The 22,693-nt window shown below is 40.5% G+C and overlaps 2 protein-coding genes across 18 annotated transcripts in view; both read right to left on the reverse strand.

Moving 5' to 3' along the window:
• camk2b1 (calcium/calmodulin-dependent protein kinase (CaM kinase) II beta 1) overlaps positions 1-6,070 on the reverse strand; it is a 79,249-nt gene extending 73,179 nt beyond the window's left edge. For 14 of the 15 annotated variants that reach the window (XM_085476239.1, XM_085476238.1, XM_085476237.1 and 11 more), the window contains exon 1: positions 5,784-6,070. In XM_085476239.1, the coding sequence (XP_085332365.1) occupies positions 5,784-5,845 (62 nt within the window). In that variant the 5' untranslated portion in view covers positions 5,846-6,070. The remainder of the gene's footprint in view (positions 1-5,783) is intronic. The other variant, XM_085476243.1, reaches the window with a different exon arrangement.
• A 4,823-nt stretch (positions 6,071-10,893) lies between these two features.
• On the reverse strand, positions 10,894-22,557 carry LOC146697479 (protein transport protein Sec24C). 3 transcript variants are annotated; one of them, XM_085476246.1, is made up of 21 exons: positions 22,317-22,557; positions 21,306-22,001; positions 21,154-21,212; positions 20,820-20,873; positions 20,411-20,522; positions 20,141-20,268; positions 19,872-20,007; positions 19,275-19,384; positions 19,054-19,166; positions 18,785-18,973; positions 17,805-17,901; positions 17,588-17,686; positions 17,291-17,458; positions 16,674-16,770; positions 16,446-16,594; positions 16,131-16,269; positions 15,240-15,361; positions 14,948-15,127; positions 14,023-14,220; positions 11,933-12,022; positions 10,894-11,427 (listed from the first exon to the last, which is right to left on the reverse strand). In XM_085476246.1, the coding sequence occupies exons 2-21, from the start codon at positions 21,952-21,954 to the stop codon at positions 11,287-11,289; spliced, it is 3,030 nt and encodes a 1,009-aa protein (XP_085332372.1). In that variant the 5' UTR covers positions 21,955-22,001; positions 22,317-22,557; the 3' UTR covers positions 10,894-11,286. The 3 variants fall into 3 exon arrangements, with proteins under 3 accessions (XP_085332372.1, XP_085332371.1, XP_085332373.1); XM_085476245.1 differs by having other exon boundaries at positions 16,107-16,269; XM_085476247.1 differs by lacking the exons at positions 16,131-16,269; positions 16,446-16,594.
• Between the last annotated feature and the right edge of the window lie 136 nt (positions 22,558-22,693).

A 22,693-nucleotide genomic window follows, 5' to 3' on the forward strand; every position in this document is an offset into this window, starting at 1 on the left:
TAGATCCACCAGTATAAATTAACACACAATATATTTGACATACCAGATTCAAAAGTTCAGTATTGTTTAGGCACGTTTAGTCAAACACAAAATCAAATCATAATACTGTATTGTGTTATTGAAGGGTCTTTACCTTATAATATAAAGTGCCTTTAGACAATTGTGATTTGGAGTTATATAAATCAAATTAAACTGAATGAAAGCTGAATTACTGCCAACTCATCTAAACCTTCGTTTTAGTGTCCAAAGCCAAATTTTGCTATTACATCTATGCATTTCTGCAAAATATAACCATTAATTTCAATAAACGCTCAACCAAAAACAAATGTTTGAATATACTTATACAAACCAAGGCTGGACAAGACTACACAGTCCTGTCCAGCCTTGGTTTTGATTTAGTTGGGTGTGAAACAGTCTGATGTTGAATGGTGCCACTAGTCAGCCTTCACACTGGGATAGTTACAGACAGCCAACAAAGTCAGTGCCAAAGGTGAAGGCCAGCTGACCTGACACTGGGGTAAACTTCTATATAAAAGGCACAAACTCTAGAATACAAAGGGCATTTCATCACTTTTTCAACAACAAGCTGAAGTGCATTTAATGCCCCAACGTCAAGGTCATTACTGTCAATCAGAATTCTGATAAAGAATCAACTCGCCTGAAGCAAAAAACTCACTAGTCACACACACAAACAAACACATATGCTACTGACACCAAACTCCACAGCTGTGCTTGGAAAGTTCATACTCCATGAGGTAAGTATCTAACGTCTGGACTAAATATGCTTTAACACACATAGACGGTTAAATGGGGTAACAGGTCATGAATCACAACTGTGGTCTGACATCCAGAAAGTTGACATGGAGAGATTTAAACATGCCTAAACTATTTTTGAGGGAAAAACACTGGTGCCTGCAGAAGTGAAGGGTTTTGTAACTGGATAAGTTTGAGCTTCTGGTATGCTGTTACAGTCTCCCTCTGATGTGGAAGAATTAAATACTGTGTGGTGTGTAAATCTATACTCTTGGGTTTCAAGCCTAACTGAGACAAACAACAAAAAATTTGTTTAAAAAGTCTTCAAAAGTCTTTCAAAAGCCTTTGTGCTGTTACAGACTTCTTTTTAGCAGCTGTGCAGCAGAAGGACAAACACAAGCTACACTCAAGCCTCTGCGATTGTTCACGTTATTGTTCTTCAAGCTGTTTAGCTTGTTATCTGTGTTCTAATTGAGATCAATTTGACCAATTTAAGCAATGATGTGCATTACTTCTGTGCAAGAACAAACACAGAAGCATTATCTAACCAGGAGCCAGTGTTCAGCACACCTCAATCGGTGCTGTGGTGTTTCTATTAAAACAAGCCTGGCAATATTTGTAACAAACGGGCTAAGCACACTAAAGCAAAAGGACCGAGCTTAAATGTCACAAGTCCTGCTAAGAAAGTGACACCAGCAGAGAGTGAGCACACAATCATTAGCTCTCCTCAGATGTTGGATTAGTATTACAAAGTTCCAGAGAGTGTTACCGTAAGGATGCCAAGCCACTCACACCTGCACTCCTTCCTCCAAGCTTTAGGTGCCTGGGTGAATAATAAGATGGGCCTACAGAAAAAGCTTTTTGCATACCGGGGGGTGCAGCTTAGTCCCTCATGCACCCAGAGCTTCAAAGCCGGTAGTTTCTGGTAGAAGTTGAGATTTATCTCAACACAGCGAAACCAATGCATTTGATAAGTTACAGTCTTTGTAATGTCTTTTTTCTTTTCCAAATCAACAGCCGGCACCATAGAATGAAATCTCATAGGGTTCAGGAGGCATTGGAGCTACGCTGGCATAATGATCCCTGCGAACAGTATTTATTACTTATGGGATGAAAAGAGAATGGGAAGGATGCAGTGTTGTAAATTAGTCTGAGCCCCGTGTCTTCTACAAGCAGTCAGTCACATAGACGATGACTCTGTCTATTTATGCTCGCTCAATAACAATAACCCACCAAGGAAACAGGACTTGAGTATATACACTCCCCTCCTGTAAGTGAAGACTCTGAAGAATTCATAGATTGCACTTCACTATGGATGGCAGCCGTGGCTAGATTAGCTTCACAGCAGTTGCAGTGCATGAAATTGAAATAGCGACCTAGATTCATGACTTAAAAATATTCATATAAACTAATCACTAATTTACCTCTCTGCTACAAGTCCCTGCATTAAGTGTGCTTTGTAAAACCCATCATCACCACGATATGGTAAAATACCAGATATGCTTTTTATCTAACTTTCTGTTTCTCATTATCAATCACAGATAAAACTGGCTCAAAAAGATGGCAGTTAAGTTAGCAAGGACTGAATGTAAATATTCAAAATCAAAGGCTTCTAGTGACGCATCTTTTCAGTTCCTTTTATTAATCCTTCAATGAATCTTGACTTTTTCTTGACATATTTGCATATTAGGTGCGTATTTTACCAGCCTTTGAAGAGAGACATCAAATGAGCTGTCACAAACACCTGTTAACACTCCAAATGTACAAAATAGTACTATGCCGTCATGTTTAAAAAGTCTCTCCGCACCTATGAATAATCATGCTATCTTTCCACAGGCCTGTAAATAATATAAATCTAGGACAACACGTAATAGATTAAAAGAATACTTTAACATGGCTCGTTTTCCATTGTTTTTAAATAGATTAAAGATTCAAGCCAACAAAGTCCAAGAAAAACACGATTTCCATGTTTATACATCATCATGCAACAGCTAATAAAACTTAAAGAAAAATATCTTTCATTATATAATCTTTGGAACACGGAGGTGGATTACATTAGAGCAGGGACGTCAAACTCATTTTACATCGAGGGCCACATACAGCCCACTTTGATCGTAAGTGGGCCAGACCAGTGAAACTCCCCTTTCTGTCTGTGTAAAGAAGATTAACTAAACATTTATTCACTGAGAGATCTTAACATAAGAAAACGAAGTGCAATTTCAACAGCACATCTCAATTTTTCAACATCATAAAGAAATGCTGCTGTAGTAAATTAAATAAATCTGTCAGCACCACTTAAATGAAAGAAATGCAGTTTTGTTTCTATTCTGTCAGAGCCACAAAGCTAACACAACATTAACTGCACTTCACTCCAGATAACTTGGCTGTTTCTGTGTTCTCATTGAAGTTGTCATCACTGTGGTGGCTGAATAAACAGCATTAGGCAAATCAAGCTAGCAGTACATAACGAGTGATATGAATGATAATCAAATAATGCCAGTACAAGATGCATGACGGGCTGCAGCAACAAAGTAAACAATAGACACAGAAGGATGATTTGAAATTGTCCCCTTTACTCCTTTGCCCCGTGCCAAGTGTAGATCACCTACTGTAATGAAATCACCAAAAGTTTTGTTTGCCTCTATATTAATTTTTTTTATCTCTCATAATCATCGTGATTAAATTGTGATTATTTAAAATGAGTACTGATTAACCAAATTGAATCCCTTCAGCCTTCAGAACTGCCTTAATTCTTGGTGGCATAGATTAGACAAGGTGGTGGAAACAGTCCTCAGATATTTTGGTCACGGTGGCATCACAGGTGGACATCAATGATGCAAATCCCCCGCTCCACCACATCCCAATGGAGCTATCTTGGATTCTGATCTGGTGGCTGTGGAGGCCATTTGACCACACTCAGCTCATCGTCACATTCAAGAAAGCAGTTTGAAATTATCTGAGCTGCACTGACATGGTGCACCATCCTGCTGGAAGCAGCTGTCAGAAGATGGGTACACTGTGGTCCCAGAGTGGTGGAAGTGGTCAGCAACAATACTCAGATAGCCTGTGGCATTTAAAGGATGCTCAGATGGTACTAAGGTGCCCAGAGTATGCCAAGAAAATATGCCCCTGCTCCATTACACAATTACTGAACTGTTAATATGAGTCGGGATGGATCCATGCTTCCATGTTGTTTACACCAAATTCTAAACCTAACGTCTGAATGTTACAAGAGAAACTGAGACTCATCAGACCAGCCAGAAGTTTTCCAGTCAGTTGTGAACTGTAGCCTCAGTTTCCTCTTCTTAGCTGGTTAGACTGGAACTCTGTGTCTGCCCATCTACTTCGAGTCCAACATGTTGTGCGTTCCAAGGTTCAGAGGTTGTAACAAGCGGTCATTTGAGTTGCTGTAGCCTTTCTGTCAACTCAAAAGCACTTGTTCATTCTCTTCTGCCCTCAGGCATCAACAAAGCATTTTCATCCAGAGGAATCCCGTTCACTAGATATTTTCTCTTATTCGGACCATCTTCTGTAAACCCTAGAGGTGACTATGCCCAGTTTCAACTTCAAGCGTAATTCAAGTAGCTGCCATGTGATTGGCTGATTAAACATTTGGGCAGGTGAACAAGTGTACCTAACAAAGTGGCTGGTGTGTAGAATTCCAATTAAATACGAAAATATAACAAAATTGATACATAACAACTAAACTAAACATGCTTCTGGGAAGAAGCAACAGCCACTGCTGGACAGGAAAGTGTGTGTTGGGTCATTAAATGACTAGAAAATGAGAGCATCGATGCAAAACAATTAATTTGTATTTTTTTTTTAAAATCACGAATAATTTGTTTTTTATAATTACGGGACACCACAACCATAACTTAAAATAACATTTAATGAACTGCCCAGCCCTTTTAAGGGCTACACACTACACACCGTGTGTCATGTTCAAAGATTAGGTTCAGACATATTACATACCTATTCCCTTCCCTCCATCTGTTATTATACACAGAAGTATTTAGTTACACAAATAATGAAACAATATGAGTTCAGTTTCCGTATTTAGTACTTTTAATTCCCTATGGTATCAAAACTTTCCACAACAACAATAGTACCTAGAATATATTTTGCATATGCACTGCCATATGATTGTTTTTTCCTACAGTATGATAACGTATGATTCCTATGGTTTTGACAGATCGGCTTTTATCGGATGGATTTTTTTTTTTTTTTTTGCTTGCTGCTGCACTGCAGAATATCTTAGCTGGTGTAATCTGCCACCATAGTGCTGCAAAAAAATGTCTTCTAGGGAAAAAAGGCTGTTTGTTCATATAAAGGTTAGTAAAGCACACACACTTCAAACCAATGCAATAAAACAGGACAAAATGGTCAATCGAGATGCAGTCTTAAAGGGTTTTCTGATCGGATATTTATTGCATAGCTTTGCAGAAGACAGGAATTTGATATTTGGTCATACCCGCAACTGTCATATGTGAAACTCTTAGTTTTTCTCTGTAAACTTCGACTCTCCGTCTTCAAAAAAGAAAAAAAAAGCGTGCAACTGCACTTTCCATAAACCGCAGATGTCTTCTTTTCATCTGTGGTTCAAATGGTTACACCACAGGACTCTGCTGACACCCCACGTTTCTCCGTGTTTCACCGTGAAACGAGCGAACTCGTCAAAAACGTTGCAACGTTTTTGCAAATATTGTTGCCTCTGACGTCCGTTTCTCGTGATGATCAGGAAACAAACAAAACACTTGGTGAGCTTAAACAGAGAGAGGGGGGGGGGGGGGGTGTACTTTGAGAGCTGTCATCCCCGAAAAGGCGCACACACACGCGCACCATCAGAGCGCGCACACGCTCAACACTGCTGGCCTGCAGACTCGCTCAGCTCTGCACTGCCTGGAAACCTGCCCTCCTCCTACATTTCAACTACACTACACTTTATAGCAGACAGCTGTACCGCAAACATGCACAACTAAAATAATAAATACGTCAATTTTGACAGAGAAACAGCGACAGATACTCACTTCCCCAGCTCCTCGTACAGCTGATATTCATCTGTGAATCGCGTACAGGTTGTCGTGGCCATGTCTCTCCCCTGTCTCTCGCTTCTTCTTGTTAATGAACTCCGAAGATTCGCGGTTAGTTCGGGCTGAATGTGCGTAAAAAAAGTGCAGGTCCGCCCAACAGCGAGACGGCCGGTGGAGCGGAGAAGTGCCTTTTAGGAGGCGCCGAGTGACGGAGGGTTTGATATAAAGAGCCGAGGAAGCCTGGGTGGGTGTTCACTCTATCTCTCTTTCTCTCTCCCTCCCTCTCTCTGACAGCTACCGCGCTCTGCGCTCCTATAAACAAGCCAGTTGAGCTACGACATGCCACTTCCTTTTGCGATTTTCACAATAAAAGCTTTGACATTGTCTACGTTCAAAAAAGAAAAAGTTGCAACCTTTGGTTTTCTATTAAACGGCCATTTATTTAGCCTAAGCACTGCCTTAGCATTTTTTCCCTGACCAGCCAACTAAGTGCATAAAGTTGGTTTTATATACATTTTTTAAACAAGATGCCAGTTCATGCAATGGTAAGAACAAACTGACTGGAGTATTTGCATGAGTTAAATGATATTATACTCAGCTATATTTCCATTAAAAATTATTTGAGAAAGAATGTTTCCAGGATTCAATTCAGTTCAATTCAGTTTTATTTATACAGCGCCAAATCACAACAACAATAGCCGCAAGGAGCTTTATATTGTAAGGTAGACCCTACAATAATACATACAGAGAAAAACCCAACAATCATATGACCCCCTGTGAGCAAGCACTTTGGCTACAGTGTCACAATGTTTTGTTTTGGGGTTTTTTTTGTCTCTGCTGCTGTTTGGAAGCAGTCTGGCAGAGATTTTAAATGTCCCATATTTGGGCACCAGTTTAGCTCACTGGTTGAGCAGGTATATGTCCTATAGTTAAAACAAGGTTGAAGTTTGACCCCAGTTCTTTGCTGTGTCTCTTACTCTGTTCCCTGTCTAGTCTTCACTGCTAACCTGTCTATAAAGGGAAAAAATGCTCTACTGCTACTTCCTGTGTCCCTTCACCCTCAGAGGAGAACATTACATTTGGGTTTTCTGCACCTTATACACCTCATCATTCTGCTCTGCATAGACCTGTTGCATCCCATGCATCCAAAACAGGACCATAGGGCTCAGGTGGTTATGTCACCAGTACCACAGAAACAATTAAATTGTTTATGTTAATGCTGTTCATAATATTATTTATGAAGACCCTAAAATACTACAGTTCTTCCTGGTGTGCAGGAAGAACTCCCTTTTAACAGGAAGACTCCTTCGGACGGACCGAAGAGTCAGGAAGGGGTATCGTTTTGTGGTTGTGTCTGTTTGAGTAGGTATTTTTCCAACATACTCCCATGCAGTTCTCTGAAAACACAACAGTGTGTAGTGGTGTTTGTAGTCTGAATACTTATTTGTTGAAAGGTGGAACCAGAGCAGGGAGAGGAATCAGGTTTTCCCCCATTCCAGAGTCCTCCGTGATTGGAAGAAACATGAAAAAACATCAAAGATAGACAAAAAAAATACAGTAATCCATTGTTTTAACAATCAGTTTCTGTGGCTGATGGACCAACAACAGAACAAGAGAGACAGCAAGACCAGTTGTACCATATACTTTGGACACAGCCTCCATCTGGCAACAAATGCTCTCTGCAGGCGACCAAACTATCCTTAGCTGTCTGTCAATATAATGCCAACAGAGAACCGTGTTCAGCACCCATATATGTAACCAGCTGAGGGCGAGGGGGGAAAGAATATAAAGTAGAATAGCAAAGAGACAGGAAAGAAAAATTAAAGGATGTTTTACACTAACCTGGTTCACCTCTAATAAGGTTATATAGAAAAAAAAAGGTCTAATCTTAAAAATAGAGACGGTCTGTCTTTTTCCCGAGCCCAAACTGGGAGCTGGATCCAGAGGAGAGGTGAAGGCTCTGTCTTCTGTTCTATTTTTGGAAACTCTAGGAGCCACATGTAAGTCTGCAGTGCAAGAGCAAAAAGCACTGTTAGCATAAATTGGCACGATGTGGAAAAAAAGGATTTAAAAGGGAGAAAATGAAGAGAAGCTAATATTGGGAGAACCATGACTTCTCTTTCCAGTGTTTGTTAGCACTCTTTCAGCAGCATTTTCAATCAGCTAAAAGCTTTTTAGAAGTTAACATATTTTTTGATTCCTACACATTTTCCAAGCTGATGATTCCTATTGGTATATTACCACAAGTGGAAGATTCCAGTCGGTGGAAAAGCACAAATGGAAAATATCACTAGCAAACAGCCATTGTTTCCATGAAATGGGTTGTATGCTGAAATTATTTTTTTTCATGTTATTTTACAGTCTTATGAGAATAAAAGCATTTTAGCTATTTGAAAAAGAAGAGTGCCCAGAGTTATTTGATTTTTAAACATTGCTACTGACTATTGACTGGTTCACCTAAAATATTAAAGCTCACCCGAAAAGTGGGATAAGCCTGGCTAAGGGCTAGGCTATATAACCACATGGACCCTTTTCCAGCAGGAAGAACTGATCAGAAATTCATTACTTACAAAAAATAATTTTGAGGCTTTTTGAAAAAATGTGCATTATAGTGAGAAAATAAGAGAAAATGCAAATTTGCCTTTAGAAAATAATACCACTATATAATATGATAAAAGTTGTAATACCATAACGTTATCGTCACTGTTTCCTTTTTTTTTTTTTTTACTGAAAATCAGAAAAGAGTACTGACTATATATTTTGATACTAAGTCCTGACAGCAAAGATTATCTTGGGGTTGTAATGCTCCTGGTGGTTAAAATCAGCAATACAGCTATATTCTCTCTGCATGCATTTAAGTGTGTATTTGGAGCAATTTGAATATGTGATGTTCAATCTTTGAAATACTTGAAGATGATGCACAGCCTACATTTCCTCATTCTTTATCTAAAAAAAATAAGTTAGAAATTTTGTATTTGGTATTATTTTGTATTGTCATTCATTAATATTTGGAGGCGCTCAGTATAGTCTCTATATCGACGTGTGTGCATAAACCACTCCTCTCACCATCGCTTTGGTCATGCCACCACATCAGGACTATTTTTTAGCTGCATGCAAAGTGACAGAAAACAGAGCTGGGTAGCATATAATTTATCCTTAAATCTAATAATTTTATTCATGCACCTTTGTGAAGATTAGTAATTAAATGTCATAGTTCACCTATCTTATCCAAATGAGTGCATCCGTCTTTATTTTCGTCTAAGAAACGATGTTGGATTCTATTATGAAAACAGCAATAATGAATTTCCGGTCTCGTGCTGATCAGCTCGGCTAAATTGACGCAGTCAACTTGAGTTGGTTCGCGGCTTCCTGAGCGGCAGCGGAGCTTCGACTCTTTGTCGCTCTCTGGTGGACAAACAGTCCAACGGCAAGCGCGACAACGTAATCGAACACACCTCCCGCCAGCTTGGTGCGTATTTCCAAATAGGGGCAAATATGAGAGAGCTTGTTTCTGCTGTCAAAACGTGCCGCTATGTGTGCAGTAAATAAAAGTTTTCTCTTCAAGTTTGAGGAAGAGTTACATCAGCATCTTCGTGACTTCCTCAAAACAACAAATATGTGTCAAGTAATGGACACAGCTGTGCAGGAAATATAATAAGAACTCATTAAGTATGAAAAAGTGCAAAACTGTATTTAGTACTGGCTACTTTAATGTTAAGCGTATGTAAAAGTACTTTTACTAAAGTGTTCTACCTCAGTATATATTTCATAGCTTATTTCTAAAGCGCAGTTTTGGCACTTTAACTTAGGTAAAGGATCTGAATACCTTCTTTACCACATTGTTTTTATTTTAAATTTTGTTTATTTTACTTATTTGTGAGGATTCAGATTATCCACAGCTTTTGTCCCTCATCACCGTCTGGACTCTCCCAAGAAGTCAAGTTTCATTTCAGATAGTGTTGGACAATGACTGGTTGCAGTTTAACCTCTACTCCTGAGGTCCACATCCTCTTTAGTGAAAATGGTTTCACTGATCTGAGCTCTACCCAAAATGCGTGAAAAGCCTACACACTGCCAATAAAAACTACAGACATCAACTCAGCAGTTAGCAGATTTCTTGGAAGGACACGCTGACTAATAATGAATGTTGAATGTTCTATCTGCGTCTTTTCTTAATGAGCTGGACTCAAGACCTGGACAGAGGACATTGTGAAATTGGCCGGCAAAGCCTGAAATGGGCTAGAACAGAAACAAATACTCTTCAGAGAAATGCACACAAAAAAATAACTGTGATTAATCGTGAGAATCTGGGAGGATAAGAAGGTAACAAGATCTAAAAATAAAAGCTGTGAGATCAGAGACACGAGGACTAAGAATGAGACAGAGTTTGATGCAGGCCCAGATGGCTGCTGGTAATCAGATTACCTCTGAAAGAAACCATTCGCTGCAGGACAAATATTATTACAGCACTGACCTTTTAAACTCTGTCGTTATGAGATCAAATCTTCATAGGTTATTTAAAAATAAGCACCTTTCTACTTAAGCACTTCTGTCAATAAAACCTTTCTTCACAAGAAGAGATCACAAGAGGTGTTGGTCTGAAATAAGTAATCTCAGATATTTCAAAGAATGACTCGTGGACGAGGTAAATTTACAGTTCCCAAAATATACAAAGACAATACCTTCAGTAATTCTATGACACTGTGTAGTTTCACCCAAATCACAAGGTTTATATTTGCTGTTTTCTGAGAAAACTCCGTTGTTCTCGTATTCTTTGCAGTAGCACCACCATGGTTTGTTGGTCCAATGCACTTTATGAAAGAAACCTGAAACATTTTTTTTTTTTACATATTTTCTGTTGAGAGCCAATGAGCAATTGTTGGCATTTAGCTCAAAGCACCCAGGGCTCAACTACAACCTCACAGAGTGTGTCAAACTACACGTGCCCCCCGCAGCCCCTCGCCCATGCTTCAGCAACATGCTTGAGTGTTGCTTGTAGCAACATAATTGCTGTGAATTAATGTTATCAGCCACGTGGACTCATTAGACAGTTGCCCCTTTGGCCACAAATAAATCTGCTGCTGCAAGATGACACCTGAAACTTCCCTTCTTGACTGAGTTCATTTATTTATTGGACATATTTCTCACACAGAAACACATTCTGGGCATCGCACACACACTGAGACACACGTACACAAAAATCTCAGGCAAAGATTAGAGACTTTCCACGATAGAGGAATAAATGAACAGTCCATTCAAAACAAAAGAAGTCACACAAACATAAATAATATCACAGCAGTCCTTCAACAGATCAAATATTGCATCATTTGAAATGTCTCCATGCATTCCTTATATATCTGACTATAGACTTTCCTCATTACTCGATTACATTACTGTATGAGAGCTTTGATCCTCCTGTGGTTGTTGTTTGAGGTGGATACTCTGTGGTTTCGTCTTGTGTTAAAGACGTTGTATCCACATCTGTAAATATGTGTGTGTGTCACTGCAGCAGGCGGACAGAGTTGACATGGAGATGGTAGAGGAAGTCTGCGTAGGACGCGCCTCCATTGGGGCTCTTGTCTTCCACAAGGTGACGCTGCAGGGCCTCCTCGCAACTGTCGCCCTGCTTTACCACCCACAGCTGAAAAAGAACGATACGCAGGAGGTTACGCTTTCGAAAGCGTCTCCGGTCTTAAGTCGTGCTAATCTGTACACAGCTGCATTACATATACACACCAAGACTCAAAACACGAGTTTCTGCAGCTAACCCCGTCTGTGTCTATGACCTGGAATCACAGGGTGCTGCTGTGAAGAAGGCATCGGGCTCTGCAGGGAAACTTTCTTGCAAGATTTCAGCTTGCAGCTGATACATAACTCACCTTCTCCAGAGGAGTTTATGTTCCAGATAATAAATAAGCCTCTACAAAACTGTTGCCTGACTGATTCTGTACAAAACAGCATCACCATTCCTGAAAGAAGCAGTGTATCTCAGCGTGCAGGTTTATAGCTCAAATGAGAGCTGGGAACAGATGTGGACTGAACTCGCTGAGATGACAGCAGATGTGTAACATAAGGTCATCATACTGGGGTGATGCTGTCTAAACAAATAAACTCAGCCTTCAGCTGCAGTTGACACAGCCGCTCACCTTGCGGGTGCACGATGCCCCTGAGTTCAGTGTGTTGATCAGGGATCGGATACTGATGGACAGATGGTTTTCCAGAACTGGCAGCTTGGTCTGGAGGAAAAAACGGAACAAAAATTTAAAAGAAACACCTGAAAAATATATTTTTTAAAAGAACTTCTCATTCCACATAAACTGCTTTGTGGATGACATTTTCATAGGTGTGTTTTTATAGCACTTTGTTACAAACAAAAGCAATCATCACTTTATGTACTTAACATCTTTTTTTTTTACTAAAAGAGCTGAGATTTAACAGTTTTATGGGCTTTTGTGTTTTGTTTTTTTACTCTGGCCACTTTTGACTAACATCTACTGACTCAACAGAGTAGGACAGTTAAACTCCCTCCCCCACACACACATATTAAAATGATTACAGAATGTTGGCCTTACTGTTTGTTAATTCAGTCATGCAAACTGGCTGAATGTTGAAATATGACCAAAAGGCTCACTAACACTGATGGTGAGCTAGTGCACCTTTAAATAAACAAGCAGGACTGTCAGAAACAGTGCTCGCAGCATCAGTGGTCTATCTTACTCCTAACATCCAACATGACACTGCTGAATCCTCCCTCAAGGTCCTGGAGTGCATCTGTGGCCACTAAGTTTTATAGAGTGAAGCAGCTGCACCTTGGTGTGGACGACGCTCATGCTTCAGGATTTCCTCCAGAAGAAACGAGCTCGCAGGATCAGGAAACTTAGGTGGTTCTTTGGTGGAGTCCAGACAAGTTCAATTATCAGAAAAGACGCTAAATCATACATTTAACGTTACAGCTGGGCCCTTCTGTGTGGAGTTTTTTCGACTTGTTTTCTCTGTCATGTGATTCGATAACTCTGAATTGACGGGAAAGTATACGTTTAAAGAGACTGAGCTCATGGCTCATTGTTAGTCAGTGGTGATAGTCTCGGTTGTTATGCAGCTGTACTGTTTAAAAGACTGTGAAACCTGCAGTCAGCTGAGACTGAAGAAGTCACTCGGATGAGTGAAAGCGCTGCAGATAAACAGAATCAACTTTCCTGGGTTTTACTCGGATTATTGAGCGTGCATCCCAACCCAGATGATTATGCTGTGAGCTCTGGTTAGACAAGCATTCATGTTACACTGAATGGCATTTGTTTCTGGAGTAATCTCTGATGATCAGACGAGCTTCCAGTTTAAGTGCATTTAGTTTATTTTTTAACACGATGGCTGCTTTGCTTTAATGGCCTCCATGGTCACAATGGGCTAAAAAATCTCTGCTTTATGTGCTGCTCCACCAGTAAGTGACCACACGGTGTGCATGTCTATTCATCTTCTCTGCGCTCTTATAACAGATACCCCATTCTTCACTCTCTGTGAGGTGGTTGCAGGATTAGAAAGCTGCATGCTCAGAGGTTTTTGACTTGTGATCACCTCCATGGGAGAAATATTGCCCGACTATAAAACTAGCTGAAATGTTGACGGTAATTTTAGTGTCCACGGGGGCAGAAGAGCGAGGGTTCAGCGGTCAGAATGAAATAAAACAGTGAAGATGTAAAACTGAAAAAGCATTGCCTCTGCAGCAACCTCCCTTGATACATTTAATTTCACTCAAATAAGCAGCCAGCTTCAGTCCCTTTAGTTCATGTTTGCCTGTTTATGCACGACGACTGCAGCGCTTTAGTCTCTGCTGTAACTGCAGAAAATAAATCATTCATCCGATTCATGTGGTGTTGACGTGGGAAGCGACTGTACGGTGTGCCTCTTATCTTTTATCTCCATGCCCTCATAAATGCATAGTGTTTTCTGTGTATATGTTATTGTAATGAAGTTGTTTTTGAAAATGTAATGTTATTAAATATGACTCATTTTAATGAGTACATCAAAAATGAGAGCAGAAATTACATTATGGTAGACTTCTGTGACCCTTTCCATCAAAATAACAAAGCTCTGCTCTGTAAATCAGTTATTATAGTGATCACATTTTATTTACAATAAAGTAATAAATATATTTATCATCATAAAGAAAGAAAATTTAAATGCCACTAAAATCTGACATAATCTCTTCTATGCATCCATATCTTTCCTCAATCCTCACCTCTCCAGAGGGCAGGGATGAAAAACAGCTGGTGTTGAAGAGCTCAACCAGTGTGCATGCTGGGACTTGGGTGCCCACCCATAGCAGCAGCGTGAGGGGTGTATGAACCAAATAAAGACCTCTGGGCTCCAGGCTAGCTGCAGAGCAGCGCAGTGCCTCCTCTGGTTTTGGAAGGTTGGAGCTGTCAGTTGATAAAGGCTGCAGGTGACGGAGGAGTGAAAAGCTGAATTTAGTAAAAGTCTTCAAAGCTCAAAATGGCACAAGTGGAACTGTCCAATGGTGCAAAGGCTAAGCTAATGGTGACTATTTAAAGGAGCAATCACTTACTAAATACATAGCGTTGCTATTTTAAGCGCAATCTCTATGCTGACTTGTTCAATGAAAAAAGAGGTCACAGTTCACCACTAATGCAGGGCTGGAGAAATACTAGTTTGTCAATGACTCATCAGCACCGTGGCCTGTGCTGCCTGGCTGTGACTGCACTCTGTTCTTAAAATAGAGAATAGTTTGCTACATGTAACAGGAAATCAATCCTTTCTCTTTCTCCTTTCGTTTTATGAATGAAAAACTAAACTGTGCAGACAGTTTTTCTGCTGAAACCTCACTGCATTTAAATATATATGTAAATTTAAAAATCACGGTAATGATACAATTAAAAATAAATAAAGTAATTTTTAATACAGCTAGTGACACTTATTGTACCATAAGAATAAATTCTTCTTGCTTTTAGAATATCTCATCACGACATGTGAGCATAAATTCTAACCATTTCTCTCTGCTTCATCCAAATGAGCATCTGACACTATTTTGAAGTTACTTTATCACAACTTTATCCTGACATATTAGCGTCACTCTGATCAAGAACACCTTTATTTAACAGAATAAAGACATGTAAGACAAACTCCCATGTGTTGATGGCACTGACCAGAGGCAGCAGCAGAGGGTAGAAGTGTGTGGCAGTGCTGCAGGTGTCCATGCGCAGCACCTGGCAGCGCTGCTGCAGGCGCTGATGGATGGAGCTCCTCAAGCCTGGCAGCAGCACTTCACTCTTCCTCAGGCTGTTGATGTAAACAGGAAGAGCTCGCAGATACTGAGGAAGAACCAGCTACAGGACGCACACAGTGCAGTACGTATGGTCAGCAAGATTCAAAACAATTCAACTATGTGCAATATAATAAAACCATAAAAAGCGGGACATGTGTACGCAATGTTCTCACCTGCCCCGCGGACACTGAAGCAGAGCAGCAGTGTTTTCGATAGGACGCCAGCGCTTCCGTAACCTCCGTCTGCAGCTCCTCCCTCAGCTCCTGCAGGGGGCGCTCCTGTACTGCACAGTACACTGACCAGACAGAACGAAGGCATCATTTGAATATCATTTGGCAGCTTCAGATGTTAATATTTATGAGGATGTTGGTGCCTTTATTAAAAGAAGAGAAGACAACATCAATACCTCAGAATCTTTACATCAAGCTTCATTCAGACCTCAGTGTAAATGCTGTCACTTAACAGGGGCGAGTGAATAATTTTACCAAGATGCCACATGAGAGACTGTAAAGCTGCACCAATAAGCTTTTAAAGAGATAAAGTTACTATAGTACAGACTTACAAAAACCCCAAATAAAACTGGTAAACAGATGATTAATAGCACGAGATAGGTGGTTTTAATGACGTCATATTTTTATTAATAATAATATTAAAAAATATTACAGATTATTGAGCGCAGATAATTGTATATTGATTAATTTCAGGTTTTCATGCAATTTTCATTATGTTTAGGATTGACTCACCTAAATATTTTAGTATTTGAATATTTGTTCACTTTAAGGATTTAGTTATTTATTCGTCTTAAAAAGCAGAAAGCTGTTTAATCTGACTTTCGTTTCCTTGGTGTTGCTCTCTGCTCCTGTTCTGTTTATCGAGTGACAGAAGGCTGCAGCTCTCTGAGTCTTCATATTACATGAAAGTAGAGCTGAAATCCCAGCAGGACTCCTTCCTTTAACTTGTGTGTAGGCAGATTTTGTCACACAATATAATTTATATTGTTATAAAGTTAGAAAAGATCAAAGACAGCTCTAATAGTCTACCCGTGAACAGTGCAAACTCCTTACTCTTCTTGCAGTAGAAGGTGAGTAGTGTTTGGGCCTGGTAGTGACGAAAGGTGTCCTGTAGCTGACGTGAGCACCGCAGGGTCAGAGTGTGAACCCTGGTCCTCCGGTCTCCTGTCTGGAGGGTGTAAGATAAAACAACCTGACACACAGGACAAAAGGGAAAAAAACAGGTTTAGTGTACAGCTAACATGTAAACTGGTTCCCAGTATGTGCAGTTACCGTTTCATCGATACATCGATATCACCTTATTTGTAAACTACATCAGCAAAAAAGCTTTAAAATTGTCACTATAATGGATTTAAATGACAGACCCACCTGTATGGCTACGCCCCTCGTCTCATCCAGAGCTCTGGTGTGTGCGAGCTCCACAGCCAGTGTGGTCCACGTGTCGAGGGTGGCCAAGGTGACACGTCCAGGGTTAGAACCAGGAACAAACAGCCCGTAACAGCCGGACACGCGTAAATCTAGTGAGACGCGTACATGTAATGGAAGCATTTCTGCAGAGCACTCCCTGCAAAATCTTAACTAAGAAATAAATCTCACCTTTGCTGACAAATATCCTGAGCTCAGCCTTGTAGCCTGTGTGTGTCTCTACAGTCCTCTTTAGATCAGTGCTGAAACGCTCTCTGTCCAATTCTCCCTGTGGAGCATATAAAAAAATACCAGTTTACAACCAGACCTCACAAAACATTTTCCAAATCGTCATTATACAGATACAGATAAAAGACCTCCTGCAGTACTGATAAATCTGATGGCCTCTTTAATTTTCTCCAGATGGCTTTTTTCTAGTTCCATCTGCTTGTCTGCTGATGTAAGGATCTAGACCTCCTGTTTTTATTCTTGGTTTAAAAAGCACCATTTGTCACATGTATTTACACACATTTTAAACAGGATTTGTAAGAGTGAAGCAGAATGTAATTTGTCACCCCATTAGGATAACTAACTGCAGGCTGCAGGCTTTAAATTGAGCTGGACTTTAGTGTAGTGTCATTTTTGTTACTGTGTCTCCCATGTGGCAACCTTCATGGTTATAAATATGCCATGTTTGATGTTGCGGTGTTTACAACCATCACTTAATTCAGTATTATTCAACGTCCAGGATTTTAACCATTTAATTTGTGGAATTCTCAGTAAAACAGTAGGAAAAGCTGCTGATTTACCTGGAGGTGGCTGTAAGTGTGCAGAGCTCCACCTGTCAAATATGGAATGTCGCCTGGCCAAGCCCCACCCACATCTTGGTGAGAGAGGACAAACAGATGAACGCCACATCCCTGATGGACGCACTCCTTGACCACTGACACGGCCTGTTCTGATGGCTGAAAGATGGACTGTGGGAGGGGGAGGAGAAAGAAATTTACATATGGAGAGGGGTCATTCGCCAAAGGATGAGTTCAACGGTTACATTGCGACCCTAGTAACCACAGGTGTTTACACCTTATAGCATTGAGATAGTCTACCTTTGGTTTGTTGGTGCCAAAGAAGCCTGAGCTTGTGTGTCCAGTCTCTATCAGAGAGGTAGTATGGAAGATCAGCAGCTTGCCAGGACAACCCAGACCCTAGTTTGTAATACAGTCAGTTATGATTTTATCAATATTTAATGCAGCCACATCGCACAAAGAAAAACCTTTAATTGTGACATTTAGCCTGATGAAGTTTAGTGCAGTTATGCCAAACCTGTAGTACAGCAAGTCCTGCTTTGACAGGCAGCTCCATGGGAACTCCACCGGAGTCAGTTCCTTCTGTGTTGAACTGAGGAACGAGTTGTAACACGCTGCATGAAGAACAGAGACAAACAGATTGTGAAACTCATAAAAGACATCAAGACAAGACTATACTTACATCAGAGTTTAAAAACAGTGGCACCTGCAAGTGCTCTGCAAGTGCTACCAATCAGCCTCCTAGCACTTATGGTATCAATTTGAAATTCCTGGGTGACTTTCTAAGTAAGTGCATTAACAAACTTGAATGTAAATGACACCTAACCGCCTGCCTGCCAGGGTTTTGTGGTAATTAGCATACTAGCATTGTTTTCCTAAAAACATGTCTACCATGGGTTAGGGTTATTAGGGTAATAGGGCTATTATCTACCTTATTAAGCCATAAAAACAGCTCATGAGTTTAATTTTTGTAAACGAGGAAAAGTGAGAAATAAAATGGCAATAAGACAGAGTTCACCTGTTTGTGATGGGTCAAGTTAATTGCTGCATTATCAGAAACAGCCTGCATGTAAATGCCAGCTTGACCCCACATGGTCGCACACCTGGTACCTGTGTTTGAAGCAATCATTTCAAAGGCAACACGATTGCAGGTTTATTGCATACATTTGCAATTATTTTGCCTGTTCTATAGTCTCCAGCCAGCGTTTTCACTATAGTGACTGCAGCATTTGTGGCACCACAGTGGTCAAGGCCACTGAATGAGATCAGGGGAGTAACCATGACAAATGTGCCAAATTCCACAGCTTTTTATCAACATGGACCTCAAACGTTGTGGTTGCCTGTGCTGATTCCCTGCTTTGCTACCAATAAAAGATAAAATATTACTTGAAAGAGTGAAACATGAAACACTGACATGAACAAAGTAGCACCACTGCATCAGTTAGTCATACAGACTCGGCAAAATACATCTGAAAAAACTGTTAGCATCTCTGTTACCTGTCGATGCTGCTGATACAGTCTTTGAGGGGCACCAGAAGTCCTTCCCTCACAGGAAGCTGCAGGTCTTCTGTCTCTGTGATGACCAGCATGTGTGGGCGGGACAGTTCAGGAGTGAGGTCATAGAGGTGGATCCTGCTGTCATACGTCATCAAACCAACACGGACATCTAAAGCATCACCATCCTCCCTAAACACACAGGATGAAACCTTAAAGACAAACCAGGATTTATCAAAATTGCACAGGAATATTACTGAACACTGTTTTACCTGTTCATAGAGTTAAGCAGCATTTGTATTTGTTGTGTTACAAATTCCAAGTGTCCTCCTCTCAGTGCTGAGACAGACACATCTATGGCTAGAAGGAGTGCAGCAGCTTCCCCCTGAAACAATATGACAAGCATGTCACAGTTGTACTTAAATTTCACAAAGCCCGTTTTCAAGAGCAGCTAATGATCATCAACGTGCAAACAAAACTGTAAATGGGTAACCTTCTGAGAATTGAGGATTTCATATGACCCCGTGCTGAGTTCAGGCCTCTTCTCCTTATCAAGCCGAACCCCGTTCACACCATTGGTAGGCTGGTAGTGCTGCCATGGTACTGAAACACAAGAGAAGACAGACAAACTGCAGCTACACAAAAAGCAACAAAATACAACAAACTACACTCAGTTTGTCCACAGCAGTTCAATACACTGAAATGGCTTTTAAACTTCTTACTTGTCTTCATTCCACCAATATTTTAAGTATTTTTACTCAAACAAGTACATTCCATAAATCCATAAAGTCTTCAGGTCAAAAAGACACAAAATATTTTTCTGTTAATAAACAGTACAGTGTAGAAAAAGTTGGTAAAAAAACAAACTATTGAAGGAAACAAAAGACAGTACAAATTTAATTTAATTTAAAGTGAAAGCAAGGAGTTTATTATCAAGCTCGACCCCTGGAATACACGACTGCCCTTAGTGTTTGTACAGACCACATAACTACTGCATAGATGAAGTTTAGTGTATTTGAATTTAATCAAATATATATTTTTTTTGTATTTCTGGTATTTGTGAGTTTACCTTCTCTCTGTTAAATCTTACCTTCACTGAGTTTGCCACAGAAGGGGCAGTAAAACCTTTGACCACAATCCTGCCAGCCCATCGCTGGACACATGGAAGCTCCACACCCCCCACAGCCCACAACACACTCTGTCTCTTTGCACAGTGGGAGAGGCTTCTAGAGGCAACAAACAAACACATTTAATGCATCTAATATCTAAATGCTATATTAGTTGATTGTAGCAACAGTATTGTAGCTTCATCTCCATTTTTAACAGAATATGAAGCAAACTGAGCAGCGAGAAACTAACCTCTTCAGCACTTTGTTTTACCAGAGGGGTGATCAGAGCGCCCAGCGGCAGACAGCTAAGCAGAGCGGCCTGACCCTCACAGGGCACACAGTACGAAGTGGAGCGGATGGCAAAAGGACTTGCATTACCTACAACAGAGATAAGCACACAGAGGATCAAAGATGGGATGCAGGTTTTAAGTAATGGTGATGCACTGGTGAATATGCCATCTGCAACCAGAGTGCTGGATAAAATAAATTTAGGAATACAGACAGTTTTGTGTGTGTTCACCTCTGTCCTCTACGATACAGGAAGTAGTTGCCAATGGAGGAAGACTGGAAAAAGGCTCAGAGGTAAAAACCTTCCCCTCCCACTCAGCCTTGTCTTCCGTCATCACCTTCACCTAAGGCCAAGAGAGAAACAAGAGGCGGAATCAAGAATATGTTAACATTTCAGAGGAAAGACATATACGTGTAAATGCATGGAATTAAGGATAAATACTAAGCTGCAAAAGAAACAAGCAGAAATAGTTAACGATACTTTACATTAATGGAAATTAGACATATTAGGGAGAGAACATGCATCGTCCTTCAGACTAAAAGCCTGAGAGAAGTTGAAGAGAAAATTGTTCTTCACTTTAAAGGAGCAGACAGGAGTTAGTTAGGAAAAGACAGAAAGGTAAGAGGATAAAAGAACTTACAGCGCTAGGCAGTAGCTCTGGGTCCAGACCATAACGAGATTCAGAGTTAAGAGACTGCAGAGAGGAAAGGTAAAAGCTCATTCTCAGAGCTAAGATGACACACAGGTGATAACAGAGTCAACACGAGCTGATGTTCAACCTAGTTTCTGATTCTAAAGAATAAAGGTTCCTCAGTTTTACAGCAGAGTAAACACACGTGAAGAAGTTAGCTTATAATGTTAGAAACTTATAAACAACTTCCTTAAATTTATGGGGTTCTAAAGACTAAGAAATTATTTTGCTATAAATTATTAGAATTATATATATGCATATTTAATATTAGATGTTTCCTCACCTGAGGTGTGAAGCTTTTGACCTGTGCAGCTGCAGTGGGAACAAACTGGTTTATGTTTTCTGGGGAGAAAGGGGAGATCCAGAATAGTAATAAGTGGTCTATTTTTATTCACACTACAGCACATGACATCTGATTAATATTAATGAACTCACCTCCAGAGTGTGCTGGAAGTGTCCACTGAGGCTGCTGTTCGATGGGAGATGTGGGCGAGGCATGATTGTGAGTAAATACTGCAGATGATCTGGCATTTGCTCCCTCAAATCCAGGCTGAGGTATACACTGTAGACTCTCGTTTTCATATAAAGGAGGCCTAATGGGCAAATGATTTTGATGTGGTGACTGAGGTCCATTTACTGAATCCTGCTGTGTGTAGGGATGCTGGAAATGTTGAGCTACAGCTTGGTAAGGGTTGTGAGGGGAATGAAGTGATGTCCATTGGGTGTCACAAGGACGAATGTCTTCATTCATGTTACCTCCTTGGCTTGCAGCTGGAATCGTGGCTGAAACATCAGGAATGACTGGCTGCACACTGTGGTCGGTGTTATTAACATGTAACAAGCTGTTATGAGGATTGTTGTTATTGGGTGAAAATACAGTGAAGTCTCTCTGGAAGCTGGAGCTGGACATCTGGAGGTGGTTGTAGCAAGGAGTGTAATCAGAAGGAGACCTCAGGTTGAGATGCTGAAAGCTGGGCAGAGGGTCAAAGAGGTGTCTTGGAGGTGAAGCTGTGGACCAGTCCTTCTGACCCGCCCACGGCTGGCAGGGTGTCTGGCTCTGATTGGCTGAGGGGACGTCCATCATGCTCCATAACCATCACTGATAGGTGTATTTCGTTTTGGAGGCGTCACCTAAAGAGAAAACAGAAAAATATATCAGGAGGGTTGTAATGTGATCCTGCGCTCTCCACTGACACAGGTTAGATTTTGGAATACGTTGCATTTTCAAAAACACAGATTTTTCGCTATGAGTTCAGTTTCTATGATTTTTAAGCAAATTTTAGCAGAAACTGTCGAGTCTACATAACCGCTAGCTGTCCTTCGGATAGCACCGGATCTAAATGATCATGAAACAGATCAGTAACAGTACACATAAGCAAACACGATGAGATAAAACACCAATGACTCAAGAAACAAATTCATATTCGGTTATAAAAGACTTAATACCCTCGGATATCAAAGGAAACGGCGGGCTCCGCATGCAGCACTTGAACATTTGCGTCCTCATTTTCGCCTCCCCTACACCGGAAGCGAAATGCTTTACGTTATATTAAAATGTAGAAGAATGCACGAATGCAATAATAGTAGTTTTGTAAGCGTTTGATAGTAGCTCCAGCATCCCCGGTTCCCGTTATACACCTGAGACTCACTGCAATGGAAGCGTCATCACGCTGGAAAGTCTCACGTTTCCGTTTGTCCTTTCACAGTAAAAGCCTCCAAAACGTACATATTTAATTCGGTTACTAATTTGGAGTTATATAATGGGACTAGATGAAAATGTTTTCTATACTATATCATCTGTGCTGAATTTCAGATTATTGCAC

Source organism: Copadichromis virginalis, linkage group LG12 (genome assembly GCF_057382275.1).
Source record: "Copadichromis virginalis isolate Kocher_CV1m ecotype Utaka linkage group LG12, C_Virginalis_male_GT1.1, whole genome shotgun sequence".
NCBI classification, from domain to species: domain Eukaryota; kingdom Metazoa; phylum Chordata; class Actinopteri; order Cichliformes; family Cichlidae; genus Copadichromis; species Copadichromis virginalis.

Coding starts and splice junctions, on each gene's coding strand:
- LOC146697479 (XM_085476245.1), bottom strand. CDS start 21,954: ATGATGGACGTCCCCTCAGCCAATCAGAGCCAGACACCCTGCCAGCCG. Junction 20,523..20,819: donor CAGAGCTACTGCCTAGCGCT/GTAAGTTCTTTT, acceptor TCTTGGCCTTAG/GTGAAGGTGATGACGGAAGA. Junction 14,221..14,947: donor ACCCTCTGCTGCTGCCTCTG/GTCAGTGCCATC, acceptor CGTCACCTGCAG/CCTTTATCAACTGACAGCTC.